The sequence below is a fragment of the Chiroxiphia lanceolata genome, chromosome 5 (assembly GCF_009829145.1).
Source record: "Chiroxiphia lanceolata isolate bChiLan1 chromosome 5, bChiLan1.pri, whole genome shotgun sequence".
Lineage (NCBI taxonomy): Eukaryota > Metazoa > Chordata > Aves > Passeriformes > Pipridae > Chiroxiphia > Chiroxiphia lanceolata.
This window is the reverse complement of record NC_045641.1, coordinates 25,092,040-25,106,708: the sequence shown is the minus strand read 5'-3', so window position 1 is coordinate 25,106,708 and position 14,669 is coordinate 25,092,040. Positions and strand designations below refer to the sequence as shown.

The 14,669-nt window shown below is 35.6% G+C and overlaps 1 protein-coding gene across 1 annotated transcript in view; it reads left to right on the top strand.

Annotated features, from left to right (window-relative positions):
• Positions 1-14,453, top strand: part of CAPZA2 (capping actin protein of muscle Z-line subunit alpha 2) — a 33,842-nt gene extending 19,389 nt beyond the window's left edge. Inside the window, exons 6-10 of the mRNA XM_032688688.1 lie at positions 845-924; positions 3,409-3,487; positions 6,987-7,058; positions 9,908-9,970; positions 10,881-14,453. Of these exons, the coding sequence (XP_032544579.1) occupies positions 845-924; positions 3,409-3,487; positions 6,987-7,058; positions 9,908-9,970; positions 10,881-11,021 (435 nt within the window). The 3' untranslated portion in view covers positions 11,022-14,453. The remainder of the gene's footprint in view (positions 1-844; positions 925-3,408; positions 3,488-6,986; positions 7,059-9,907; positions 9,971-10,880) is intronic.
• The last annotated feature ends 216 nt before the right edge of the window (positions 14,454-14,669 follow it).

Below are 14,669 nucleotides of genomic sequence, written 5' to 3'. Positions count from 1 at the left end.
GAAAGGAAATCCATGATACAAATGTGTGCCTTAACTTAGTTTACTGAAAACTGTCTTAGTAGAGCAAACTGTTTTCTCTCCATCATATCTCCTATATGTCAAAGTGCTGTATTCTTACCACCAGAATTGGAGGTTCTTATGGCTTCTTAAAGTAAAACCTCTCAGTCTGGACTAAAATGGCATTCATTTGCCATTACAAGCCCTATGACTATTTAAACCTCAGCAAACTGATCTACTGATAGCTGTCCTGTGCTTTATGTTGATGTGACAGAAAAATTAACTAGGGAAGAAAATCAGTTGCTGAATTGACAAGTTGGATTGGATTCCCAGGCAGTCAGATGAGTTCCAGCTCCCATAAAGGAAACCAGATTGGATGTTCATTGCGATAATATTTGGTAGTATTTGATTTTGAGGGATAAAGCGGAACAGAGGACCAAACTCGCCCGTTTAGTCACCTTTTTGCTATTCTGTACAGGCTTAAATCATCATTTAAGTGTAGAATAACTGATGTTTGAAACCCAGCTGGTAATATATATATAGCCTCTGTAGTCACTGCTATAGGCTTAAAATTCCTATAGTTGCAGACAAATGAGTTTACATAAAATTCAGTTAAGATGTTTGACCTTCAGGTTTTCTAATCTTAGATTTTTCTGCTTTGTAATAAACACTTTAATGTTTCATGTATACAATATTCTGTGAGAACCGTAATGGTTATAAAATTAAATTTTACAGTTTAACAGTAGTAGAACCAGATAGCTCTAAGCAGTTTGAGCAAGATATACTGAAACCTGGACTCTGGTTTTTTTTTTTACTTTTTTACTCTTCTTGTTTTTTCTTAATTCAGGTGTATGGTAAAACAATTGATGGACAGCAAACCATTATTGCATGCATAGAGAGCCATCAGTTCCAAGCAAAAAATTTTTGGTAAGTTTCTGTATGGATACACACAGAGTAAAATACAGCAAACTGATTAAGTGCCACATAACTGATAATCCTTAGTTCAGAGAAGAAGATGAGTATACATCCTGTATGTGACTTTTTTCTCCCTCCACCCCACTCCACATTTTTCTGCCAAAACTGTAGAAATCTTTTCCTTTGTGGTAAGTAAAATGTCAGACTGCATGCCTGCATGTCCCTTGCAGAACTTTATAAAATTCCATATGACACAGTTTATCACACTGGCACCAATACCATGGCTGTATTCCCTAAGGGAGTTGCTTTTGTGTGTGTTGCTTCCTTTGTGATTGACAGAATAAAACCAGCTCCTCCTGTTTTGAATGTTTTAGAGAAGTGACCAGAAATTATTTACAGTAGGATTTGAGTGATTAATTTTTGTGAGAGGTAGATAAAGATAATTTTGGATGAAATGAACACTTACAAACTGCACATTTCTGTTTTTTCTGGACTTGGTTGATAGATGTTTTCCACAGTCTGGAGTGAACTTTGGATAGCACCTTACAGGAAACTGGCCAGAGTTTAGATAAATATCACAGTATCAGGAATGGGTTAAGGAGGTTATACCCTAAAGATAACTAATATATGCAGCTGTCTGAAGAAATTTATTTATTATTTTTTTTACTGTTTTCCATCTGCTTGAAATTTATATTTAGTAATCCCATGAGTAATGACTGGACTGTGGAAATCTTTGTTTTCTAATGCTGATATTACATATGCATAGTAATTTCACCATATATATATCAGTTAAATTATTTGCCCAACACAGCGATTTTTATTGAATTGGTACAGCTAATAAGTTATTTCTCCTATTGACTTAAACTTGACTAGTTAAGTCTGCATGTTTTGCATCAATACAAAAAGTAACTTGAAATAATAACACTGATTTTCTTTTTAATTTGGAAGTGTGAATGAATTTTGACATTCCAAATAGTTACTTTAATATTATAATCTTTAAAGAAGAGAGATAGATATGTAGCAATGTTGTATAAATGGAGAAAATGTTTCTTGGAAGTTTTCTTTATTAAAGTTATGGGTAAATATTTACCATGTTTCTAAGAGTTTTTCAGGGGGATAGTCAGACTCTAATTCTCATTCTTAGTGAGTTGTAATAATGCCTGTTGGTTTGGGGGATATGGGGATGGAGAAATGGATTCAAAGTTAACCAGGCTCCTCAGTGATGCAGCTATATGTCTGGATATCCAACCCAAGCTACAGGCAGTATTTATCCTCAGGGTGTCCCAACTTCTTAGGCATTTGGAAGGCTGTCAACCTACCATGAGAGCAAGTTTGTTGGATGATAGAAAGCCAATACATAGAAGCAAACAAATCTGTTAGCTAGCTATTGAATCCCAGGCATCTAAAAACTATACCTGAAGTGTAGTTCAGCACGTAAGCTTTCTCATAACCAATGGGTTAGTCTATAAGGCTACCAGTTATTAGTGTCACTGAGTTGGGCAACCTTTCAGTGTTTTTTCAGCGATGCCAACAAGCTTCTGAATTGCCTTACTCTGAATTTTCAGTGATAATTTGGAATTTGTCTGAAATAATAACCAAATGCTTTATAGTTAAGTTATTGCTGTTTGTATCTGTGTCATTATATAGATTCATTAGTAGCTGTTAATTAAAGTATTTCATCTCTTTCTCTCCCATTGTTGAATGCACTGGAGCACTGGAACTTACACCTAATATTAGCAGGACTGGAACTCCTAGTATTAACTTTCTTTCCTTCTTTAAGTGCAAACGCAGGAGGAATCAAGGAGAGCTGCCATGCATTCTTAATACAGCTTCAGTGTACTAACCTTCTAATCCACTAACCTCATAACTGAATAAAAAAATGTCTAGTCTACAGGAAAGAAATCAGGTTAAACTGCACTCTCCTCATGCTGTTTTCCAGATGTTTGAAACTCCCTTTAAGCATTTTGACAAGGATGCTGAATTTGTGGAAGAGAACTGGAAGGAAATAGTTGTCCTGGAAGGGAAATACTAGAAGAGCTAAAAGGCCTAGTTACAGCTCAGCATAGCAGAAAGTCTTGCTACTTGAATGTTCCTTCCATTCAAGTTTTTGATAGCCTGAGGTGAAGTATGACTTTGACTGATCTAGCAAGTCATCCAGGTCCTGGAAACAAAATATTGACTGTAAATGCCTAATTAATGCTGAAAGACAGAAAGAACAGTGGAGGCTTTAGGTATTTTCAGAAGTTAAGTCCTATTCTTAAAATATCCTTACTAATAAATCTCTTTGGTCCACATTGAAAACTGAGGTTAAATATTTTGAAAAACTATTCTGTTCTTCACTGATAGAGGCTAAGTCTTTAGGGGAAGATTTTGTGCATGTGTAGTTGCACTGCAAATTTAATTCTCTGGTTTCCTTTGACTCTTAGTTGTATGTTGGGATTTTTTTTTCTTAACCAGTGGGGTGACATCCAATTTCTGTTTTATTGTTTTTTAAAGGAATGGCCGTTGGAGGTCAGAATGGAAGTTTACAATCACCCCTTCAACCACTCAAGTGGCTGGCATCTTGAAAATTCAGGTATGCTTATCTCAAACTGTGTCCTGGTCAGTAAAGTCTCCAGTTATTACCGAGGGAGACTCAGGCCAGTGTATTAAATATGTTAAGAGAATTTGGGTTTCCCGTAAGCAAAGCAGCAATTCAGTTACATGTGAGTGACTTAATTGCATATTTACCTAATCCTTATAAACACAAAATATGTGTTTAATGTAATGATTCAGAAGACTTCAGAAGGTGTATTCACCTCAGCTAGGCATATACCTCTTTGGTTTCCTATTTCTTGAATTCACAGTGGGACAAGTCTTTCCTGAGGGTAGGCCCTTTCTGAAGTAGAACTTTTTTTTTTTTAAACTAATAATAGGGTTTTTTTCATGTTATTCTATTGTTCAGAACCTGTGGTTTCAGCAATTGCACTATCAGAAATTTTTTAATCTGGTTCTTCTTCATTCAGAATTTGCCCTTTCTGTTGGCTTTAGGGCATTCAGAAAGGAGGAATTCGAAGCACGCAGAAGTCTTGACACCAAAGGAAGTCTGACTGTCATGTGGTAGGCAGGGAGACTCAACTTCCTGGATTAGTTCTCTGGAATATGTATGCATACTTTGCAAGAGTTTATTAAAACAGTTCTGGGATCAAGGACTAGAATTTTAGTGCAGTTTGACTATCAGCATAGTACTTTATTATGTTTTTATAAGATATAGATCAAGTTCCCTTCTCCTGCTCTTTTTGTGCCCCCATGAGGTTTGCTCATCCTTACTGATCAGTGATGATTTCAGAAGGAAGAGGCAAAGGGATGTTTTTCTAGCCATAGCCTGAGGCTAGGATGATATTTTAGGATGTGGTAGCTGTGTTCAGATCCACCCAAGCAAGGGAACCTGAATCTGATTTTCCTATTCTGAGGCAAATTCCATAACATTTGTAATGACAGTCAAAATCTGGGCACGCATTATTCTGTTGTCGGATCACAACGGTCATAGTATCCAGCACCTTAAGTAACTTCTAGGCTTCTCAAGACTTTGTCACTTAAATTCAGCTTGCAGCAAAACAGGTATTTTCTGCACAGCACACACTTTTGATTAAATGTCTTCAGAGGTTTTCCAGAACAAGGAGGCAGGCATTCTATAAAATGTCTCCCTAATTCTAATTTTAGCCCAGTAGCCTAGAAAATAGTTTAACCAAGGAACTTAAGTTCTAGTCAGCTTTTCAATTCGGGCACCAGCTGATTTTGTCTTTTGTTACTATTTCGCATAATAAATCAAGTAATTATTTACATTCATTAAAGTCTGTGTTCTGGAGAGCAATGAGAAGTTCTACTTTTATTGCTTGTATAGGAAATAGTTGTTTCACCAAGAAATTTTGAACTCACTTTCAAATTTTTGCAAATTGTGTACAATTTCTTCAATGTATGTGGAAGTGCTCCCCTTTCATCCCTCAAAACAAGTAAAAAAGGTGCTTTAATTTTTTTTAAGGAGCAAAATAATCTTCTAGAATATCAACTCCCTAAAACATGAGTGAAATTTGTGTAATTTCAGTGTTGTTTGCAAAATCTTTGACAGCAATATGCCATTGCCCTGTTTCTGATAAGGCCTTTTATGAATAAGTTGGGGGAAATTGCAGCATCACAGGTGTCTTCAGCATTTCTAAGATCACTTGCACAATTTCTTCTTTTTTTTTATTTCTCTTAATAAATTCTAATACAGGAGATTATCAACTGTGAGTCTCTTCCATTGTTTAATTTTCTTTTTGTTCTGTATGTAAGGGGAAAGGTAACAGCAGAACTTTTTACTAAAACTAAGTCCTTCTGGTGCTTAACGTGTTCAAACTGTGCATGGAAAACTAAGTGTACTGGTTACTAATTTTACCTCTTAGATAATTTGTTATTCACATCCCTCCTAACTTAACCTTTCCAAGAGGTTCTGTTCATAAACATCCTCCTTCTTGTAGTCTTCTGAACCCAGGCCTAGCATTCTAGAAAGATGTCAGTAGGGAGGTGTAGTACAGAACACTTACGTCTCATATTTAGTTTAAGATATAACACATCCCAGAATAAGATTTGACTCTTCATCCCTGTTAAGATTTTAGGCCTGTTTGCCAAGAATGTGATTCAGTGACAGATAGGATGTTTGTGCTGGGGTTGGCCTGAGAGCAGAGAGGAGGTTTGGGCCCCTGCAGTGGATTGTCATGGACAAGAGGAGAGATTTATATTTCTTTGGGATTTGCCATTTCATTGGGATTTCTTAAAATTTTGCACTGATTAAGCACTTCTCATCTTTTAGGAATTGGATTGAAAAAGGTTGGCAGAAGTTTCACCCAGCAATGTTTGATTTGAAAAGAAACTTATTTTGTGGTTAGCTTGATACCTTTTGTTGCAAAACAAGTATTTGACAATATGCAAAATAATCATGTAAGATGAATCATAGGAAATAATTTTTTCTCATATAGAAAACCTTTCTTTTGCAATGGTATTATAGTTCTCTTACTATGTTTTTTCCATTGTTATTTATCAAGCTGAGAGTCTTTTGCACATATCACAATGCATATGAAATTGTGCATTAATCTGAAAATGAAAATGTTATCTTGTCTAATAGGGTGAGACACAAATGTTTCATTTTCTCATAATGTCAGCTATATAAACTCCCTTGACTTTATCAAAATTGTAAGAAAATCTTTAAGGATACTTGTTTAAATGTCAGTGACCTGCATAACTCTTCTATATCAATTATTGTGAATGATTACATGTAATTTTATATATCCTTCCTAGTTTTTAAGTTTTCCAACAGTTGCATTAGGAACTAAATGTTTTCAAATCCTTCCCAACTGAATTTAAAAGAACTAAAGTTAGCTTGGGGTAGAGTTTTACTGGTCTCCTCCTGGAAAATAATCAAGGAAGCTGTTCTGTAGATACAATGTTTCAAGAGTAAATAGATACTATCCTGCTTTGCAATCTAACCTTAGCAAACTTTGTTCCAAAGAACTCCCTTGTCTAGATAAATACCAGCTTTTGTTATGAGCCATATCTAATAGAGGAAAATATCAAACCCAGACAGATCTAGAAAGGGAAGTCTAATGTTGCACTGTCCCTAGGAAACAATTTGGGGGAAGCAGAACAACTTCACAGTGTCCTGAATCCTTGCCAAAACTGTTCTAATTTTAAATATATCTTCACCATTTACAGTAGTCAGGTCTATTCATTTCAGACGTTTCTAGTAAGGTCACATAAATTGTATGTTGTCGTCTTCATGATGTTAATCAAAACCTAAACTTCTTTGTATGAAATACTCCATAAGGCACATCAACACAAAAATGTTTCCAGAGTATCCTCTTTAGTAATCCCCCTCAAAAATAGTGAATTCTACAATATTTTCGTTTTCCTATTTGCTTTTTTTCTGTAACATTTTATATGCTGTTTTGGTTGATTTGTATAGGCTTGTTACTATGATAAATAACACAATACTTTGATTTTCCTGTATGTTGTTGATCTGTAACATTAAATGCAAGTTTTTTTGTTTTAATTGTCTGTAGGTTCACTATTATGAAGATGGTAATGTTCAGCTGGTGAGCCATAAAGACATACAAGATTCTCTAACAGTGTCTGTAAGTGAACTTTAAGGACCTTAATGGGTATATTGAATAATTTAAAAATAAAAGCAAGCTTAAAAAAAGCTCAGAAGTTTGGAAGCAAGTTTGTTCTTCTGCATGCATGGGAATTAATGTTTTAATTTACAAATATTCTGCATGTGATATTTACTACTTTTACCTAATATGTAGTTAGTGTTTAAAAAAAAATAAAATTAATGTATGCTTGCATGTGGCTTATATAAGTTAAAATAACTTTGATATTAAAGCTTTAACTAGCTTGCTGTCAGTCTTTCTGCACTTTTGTTGTATTTAAACTTTTGTCTGCCAAGTGACCTATAGAATTAATTTTGGAATATGAGGGAGGTTTGAGTTATAGTAACTGACTTTAGTAGGAGATTGCTTCCTTTGCTTGCTAGGAGAAGACCACTATGCTAAAAATAGTAAACAAATGCTACCAGTTCAGAAGTAGTGGTAGGTATTCTCTTCATTTTCTCCCTGTCTGTAGCTGGTGCTGTCAGCCTCTTGCTTTTCTGTACAAAAAGCCCTTTCACAGATGCTTCAGCTTGAGAAGCATAACACACTTTATATTTAAAGCATCATCTTTTTCCACTTCTTTCCAAATGGATCATTATACTAATGAGGAGCAAACAGTAGAAATAAAAATTGCTTGGAAACAGTACCAGATGTATCTTTTAAGGGCTGATAATGTTGCAGCATGAACAACTACTGCTTTTGAAATAATGTGTTTATAATTGTGTTTATAAACAGTAAAATTTTCTTCTGGAGTGTTTTTTAATAAGACTTAAGCCAGTGAGGTTAAACTGGCAAAGAGAAGTTGTAAAAGTGAACAGCAGAACTATTTTAATGATAACGACTAGCAGTAACCGATTTGGCTCAAAAGCTCAATTCATCAATAAAGAACATTGTTTATTAATACAAAGTGAGGCTTGTTGGCTTTTCAGTTGCAATAGCACCATAAAGAATGGGGGATTGTGGTGCCAACTGATAACACTTCTGGAGCAGTAGATATAAAATTACTTTTGACTCCCTGAGCAAAGGGATCTATTTAGTCTTTCATTCATATAAGAGTTATTTCAGGGAAGATTATGTGGATGCAGTTCTCCTTTCAATAGCTTTTGCTTCACTTTCTGTTGGGAAGAAATTTAATTCTGTTTTGCAATTCAGTAAAGCAGCAGAAGACCAATGAGCAGGAAAACATCTTTTACATAACTTTGCTAGAACAAAAGCAAGTATGCTGCTGGTTACGAGTTTTTAACCTTGGCTTTGAGCTTTATAGAGGGCAGAGGCTGTACAAGTTCCTATTTCACACAGAAGAAATGGTAGGTAAATTGACCTACCAGGTAGGTAGGAGTCTCAATGGCTTCTCTTTTTTGTTGTTGCAGAGAAGCCATTTTACACCATCAACAGGCACAACTGAAATAAATTAGGTGTAAACAATCTTGCTGAAGGTTATTTTCTTATCCCTTATTTTTCTCTGAGACAAATAAGACCTCATATCTCTGATTTTTTCTTTTCATTAGCAGAGCCTTTGAAAGCATTGCCCCAGTTCACTGAAAAGTCAAAACAATTTCCTTTGTTCTTCTTGGTCTTTGCTGCTTCCTTCATCTCTCTTGCAGGACCACTTTAACAGCTGCTAGGTGCAGTTTCACTGAAACTTTGAAGAAGTTATAGTTGAAGTTGTCAGTTTTCTCCCAGTCTTTGCCTTTGTAGGAATGAGGGATCACATGGGACACTTCTACCTTTTAACAGCTTCTGCAAAAGCACCTTTAGGAATGTCTCCAATGCTAAGTTGGAAGTTTAAAATTCATGAACTATCACTTCCTTCTTGAGGCTTCTTTCAAGCTTTTCAGCTAATTTACCTCCAGATTGACTGGTGGAAAATGTTTTATTTTTAAAACAAACATACACTTGCATCCTTAAACAGTTTCTTGGCTTCTAGCCTCATCCTTTTCAGTGTTCGTGAAATTTGGGCATAGTGTTTGCACCCTGATTTTTACAAGGTGTATTTGGGGATGTTTCTAGAAGACCAGGTATATAAAGTTAAGTGTTTTCCTCAGCTTAGTCTCCAGATTCAGAATCACAGAATCTGTTGAGTTGGAAGGGACCCACATGAATCATCGAGTCCAGCCTTAGCCCTGCACAGGACCATCCCCAAGAGTCACACCGTGTGCCTGAGAGTATCATCCAAACATCTCTTGAACTCTGTCAGGCTTGGTGCTGCGACCACTTCCCTGGGGAGCCTGTTCCAGTGCCCAACCACCCTCTGGGTGAAGAACCTTTTTCTGATATCCAACCTAAACCTCCCCTGATGCAACTTCAGGCCATTCCATCGGGTCCTGTCACTGGTTGCTCCTCCTCTTCCCCTCATTAGGAGGTTGTAACTGCAATGAATGTTTAGAGGTGAACATATCTGTTTTGGTTTTATGGTTGTCTTCTGCTATAACTTCTGGTTTAGCTGGTGCTTCTTGGATTTGTACTGGAAATGTAGCATTGATAACGTTGTTATCAATACTTGGCATGTTTTTAGAGACCTGTGTATGCATTGTCATATTTCCAAATGCTGTTCTGTTCCGTATGTCTTTTTATCATACCATAGAATTTTTAATTAAAATATTTTAATAAGCTCCATGGTAATCTTTATGCTTGCTGCAGTTTGGCTGAATATGCCTTTTGGATTAATGTTTTGTTCAGTTTTGGTTTAGCCACTGAATATGGTCAAATGTTCTCATCAAGTCTACCTGATATTATTCATAATCTAACATAGGAAATTATAGGAAAAACATAATCTAACTGGTCCTAGAATTCTGCTGTATATCAGGCTAATTCAAATGCTTTTTTCCTAGAATGAAGCCCAGACAGCAAAGGAATTTATAAAAATCGTAGAGGCTGCAGAAAATGAATATCAGGTATGTTGGAAACAAATGCTGTATCCTTACTCATAGTTATAGCATTACCATATACTTAGCCAAAGCTAGTATTCTGTAACTGGCAAGCTTTTGATATTAAGATAATGCAGTTCCATATAAATAGATAACATGCTGCTGTTAACTCTGTCTTGCCTTTCCATACCTTTTAGGGATTGTGCTCACCTACTTAACATTACAGTAGAAGTAATTTTTTGAGAGCAGAAAAGCTATTAGCAGGATCAAATATCAGCAATTCTGATCTCTTTAAGCATCAGTGCATTCCCTAAATGAAATTTTTGTACGGATTCTGTTCAGAGGCTACTCTGTTGGACAGTATTGCTAAATATGATTAGGCATTACGTATTTCAATTAGTCATTTCAAAGTTAGAAAAGTGTAACTGTTCTGGATACCCTCTGCAGAAGTGGATAGACGTTCATTCAGGTCTTGAACATAAGGTAAATTTAGACACCATGTTCTGTCAGCTTGAAAAAAAATGCTCTTTAATAAAGAATTTTTAAATAGGTATAGTATGCATTAAATTCAAGTTCGTACAATGTTGTGGACCAGCTTTACCACCCTCCTAGGAAAAACAGTTGGGAGACTTTGGTGTCTGGAATTACTGATGTGTGCGCTAACTCTGATCAGCACTTTATTCGTGCTGCTGATTAACCACACTGGTTTGCTGAAACACCTTGGCTATGGCCAGCTTTATTACATGTCTCACTAATTTGCTTCACATGGTTTCAATCTATATCTAACAGCTTTCCTTCATAAAATATTATTTTAATTTAGCATGTTTTTATTAAGCCTGTTTAAGAGGTAGCAGGCTTCTCAATCATTTAATGTTTATATAGCGTCCTAGTTCTGTTCTTCATGTGTCTTTGTTTTGTATGACTTTGTGTTTAACAGACTGCTATCAGTGAGAATTATCAGACTATGTCCGACACTACTTTCAAGGCCTTACGTCGACAGTTGCCAGTTACCCGCACCAAGATTGACTGGAACAAGATCCTTAGCTATAAGATTGGAAAAGAGATGCAGAATGCTTAGTGAACATTGCATGACTGGATCGTTTTAGTGTCCTTGTATACAAATAAAAATTATTACAAAAAGTATTTGGAACTGTCAGATCACCCAGTCAGCATGGGCTTTTGCCATTGAAAATCACTGTAAGTAGTTTGGTTAGAGCATAAAGCTTAGCTAATTGACTTTTTTCCTTTTTCCTTCCTTTCAGAGGGTTGCAACTTCAGTATAGCTGAGTATCTTCCTTTAGAGTCTCTGTTGTACCTTTATTTTTTTATAATGAAGAGACCATGCCTTTAGTTTTCAATTACACGTTAAGAACAGTTTGGAAAAATATTTTTGCATATGATAACCCTTTCTCTTGCTTTCATGTGAAATGGACAACTTCCAAAATTTGCTGGGTTCCTTGTGGAGATCAGTAACGTGCATTTCTAGGTCAAGGTCAACATGGAGTTCGCCATAGGTGCTGTTGTAGAAATCGTCTGTCCTTTCATTTTATGTAAAATTGGGAAAAGCATTTTCTGTATCATTTAAACCTGTCAGAAGACTTACCTAGCTAGCTCCATGGTAGCTAATTATTTTTTTTTAAAGAAAAGGCCAAGGTCTAATGCTGTTTTAAGATTTTGAAATTAAATAAAAGTACTTACTCCAGAAATGCATTTAATGCTTTGTTCTGACAATTACTTAAATGAGCTCAAACTCCATCTGCCCTTGAGCTTTTTTATCATAAAGCTACAAATGTATTATAACAAGGCATATTGTAATATATATAATCCTGTACTCATTACTATGTCTGTTTATTTTTTCTTGGATTGAAATGTACTAAAATTCAATGTGACATTAAAACGCAAATTTTCTATTTATTTGAGTATCAGATTCCTTCCTGATATAGCCTGGTTTTGGTGTTTCTAAATATTTTTAAAACTCTGCTTAAAACAGCCACAAACTTGTGTATTTGGAGATTGTAATATTATCAGTTGTTTCCATCTGCATTTAAGAAACATCTACACAATGAAGTCTACTTAAAACAGGTATCTTTTAGCTTCATATTGGCTACAGAGGATGGAAGAAATTACAAGACCAAAAATTAATACATGTTTCTGGAGAATACCTTCCTTGATGTATCTCATATTGAAAATGGATGTCAGGTACCTAAAAACACAGACTCCATTACAAATGCCTTATAGCACTTCTATGAAATGCATAACTTTCATTTTTAATTGGATAAAAATTTGTTCTACAATATGCTACATACTTATGTGCTCATGATGGAAAATTAAAAAGCTTTTTTATTTTTGAGAAGGCAAGTATTCATGCTCACTCCTAAACAGTAAAGCTTGCACAAAGGTTTTATGTCTTTGTTTACAGCATGATTTAATTAACTACCTTTAACTCAAGTTACAGCATAGCAAGAGAAAGAGTCTAGACTTGGTACTGAGTATAAAAAAAGTACACACGAAGTAGTTTGCTGTTTGAATTGTAATAGCAATACTCCAATATTCTGTTCTTCAGTGCTCTCTTATACAGGGGTATAGAAGTTCTTGAAACCACTGCTACTTTACAGTACGAAACTGTATAGTAGAAGAATGGGATTTGTTCTACCACAGTCTTCCTGGAGAGTTGCTCTCTCAATTGTCTTTGTATATAAGCTACTGAACTGTGATGTTCTTTTAAAATCAGCTTATAAACGTTGTATGTGAGCCAATAACAAATGCTGAATCATTGTCAAGTCAGTCTGTCAGTCTTAACTAAGATCTAAATACAAACCTTCTTCAAAGAATTTCTTCCAACATATTTGAGAACAAGCTAAACAGCAGTGAATGGACAATTGGGAGAACTGTTAATGGGCAACAATGGTGCAAAGAACTTTTCTAGCTGTTTAGAATGTTGTGTATGACCAGAATCAGCACTGGCTAAAAGTCAGAATGCTATTTTTCTTATCTGAAATAAAAAACTACTTTTAAATATATTCCTAATAAAGAGGTATTTTACTGTGAAGTACTCTATTACTGTATTTCCCTGTTTATTCAGTCCTGTGATAGTCTTAATTCCTTATCTTGAAAGAATAGCATCCTTCAGGTTCAATTCTACCAGTTGGATGACAAAGTAGATTTGTATTACTTATATTTTTTCTTGTTGTGGTAATTCTTAGTCTGTGAGTTAACTTTACAGCTGGAGCATCAAATTTATTAAGTTATAGCTTCAATAAAGCCATGTCTAAGTAAATAAACTATTCTCTTACTTTTTCAAAATGGTGTTGTATCATATTTAGGGTGTAACAACTCTGCAGATGAAGCTGACCTGACTCTCAGCTGAGGCACATGGCATATTCAGAATGCTTGATTTCTGTCAAGATTGTGGATGTCACTTGCACTTTTTTTGTTTCTATCTCTACCCCTTTTAAATTGGAGAACTTTAGAGCTTGCTTGTTAGTCTTTAGGGTATTTTGTGTAGGTAAAGCACTTTCTCTGAGAAATTTTGCTATGGCAATTGTCTTAATGTAAATTACTACTTGTTTATATTCTATTTTTAAATATAAATACAAGCTTTGTATTGTTGAATGTTGATGTAATAGACATTATAGCTTGTAAAATGGACTTGTACAATGCTTGCATTTTTGAAGTGTATTACATCTTATGCATCCTAGTGCCCCTTTATATGAAGGATTTTTTGACATCTGCAAGTAAGCAATTGTTCTTTATGAACATCTGCAACAGGAGCAGCAATTGTGCTTTTGGTTTCTCCTGAGCAGCCCCTTTTTGTATGACTGTCTTCAAATTCATACTGTGGGTAGAATGAAACTTTAAAATCATTGTCATTTTGATCACATTACTACTTCTTATGCTCTACATGCTGATAACAGTTCTGCCATCTGGCTCCATTGGGAACACTGCACCGCAGTTCCTTGGGAACTGGTCGTTCAGCCCTGGGTTAAAAGCATTGCGTGAGACCCAACATCCCAATAGCTGTGGTTTCTGTAGGGGATGGCTCCAGCTGCATCTCTACAGCAGCAATGTAGTTTGTGCAGTTTGGGAGCAAATCCCTCTCTCATCTTCACTTGCCCCAGACTGGTTTGGCTGCCAAAGCCATTTTGGTGTGCCTGAGTTCACTTACTTTTGGAGAACTTGGAACTGGGCTCTGGGTGTGCAAAGGATGCCCTCCAGCTCTGAATGGTGACCCAGGTCAATAGCAGTGGTTTCTTTCAGGCAGCTTGAAACCACCTATGTGTTGAGGATGTCTGAAGCATCAGACTAAACCTGGCCTTCAAATTTCCAGACTGTATATACCATGGGTATAGAAGTTTACATCAACTGTTTGATTCTGTGGATTCACTTCTATCGTACTGAATCACCTGCGGACGCAGACATGGCTTCTGCTGCATTTGTTGACTGGAAAGACTGAAATTGTTCTTCATCTGATGCAACTGTAAACTAGGTTTAGATTAAACTTAGTTTGTTCATAACCTTGAAGTGTCAATTTTTGTGTGACAGTTACAACTCTAAATTTTATTTTAAGGGGAAAATTTACATCAGATTTTAACCAAAAAAGTCAATTTTTCTCTCACATCTAAAAGAAAGGAACTTGAATATGCACATTATTCCTTCTGTGAAAATGAATGCTTAGTACTTGGTAGGTTCTCTTATTAGTAATACTTTCCACTGCTGCTGTGATTGG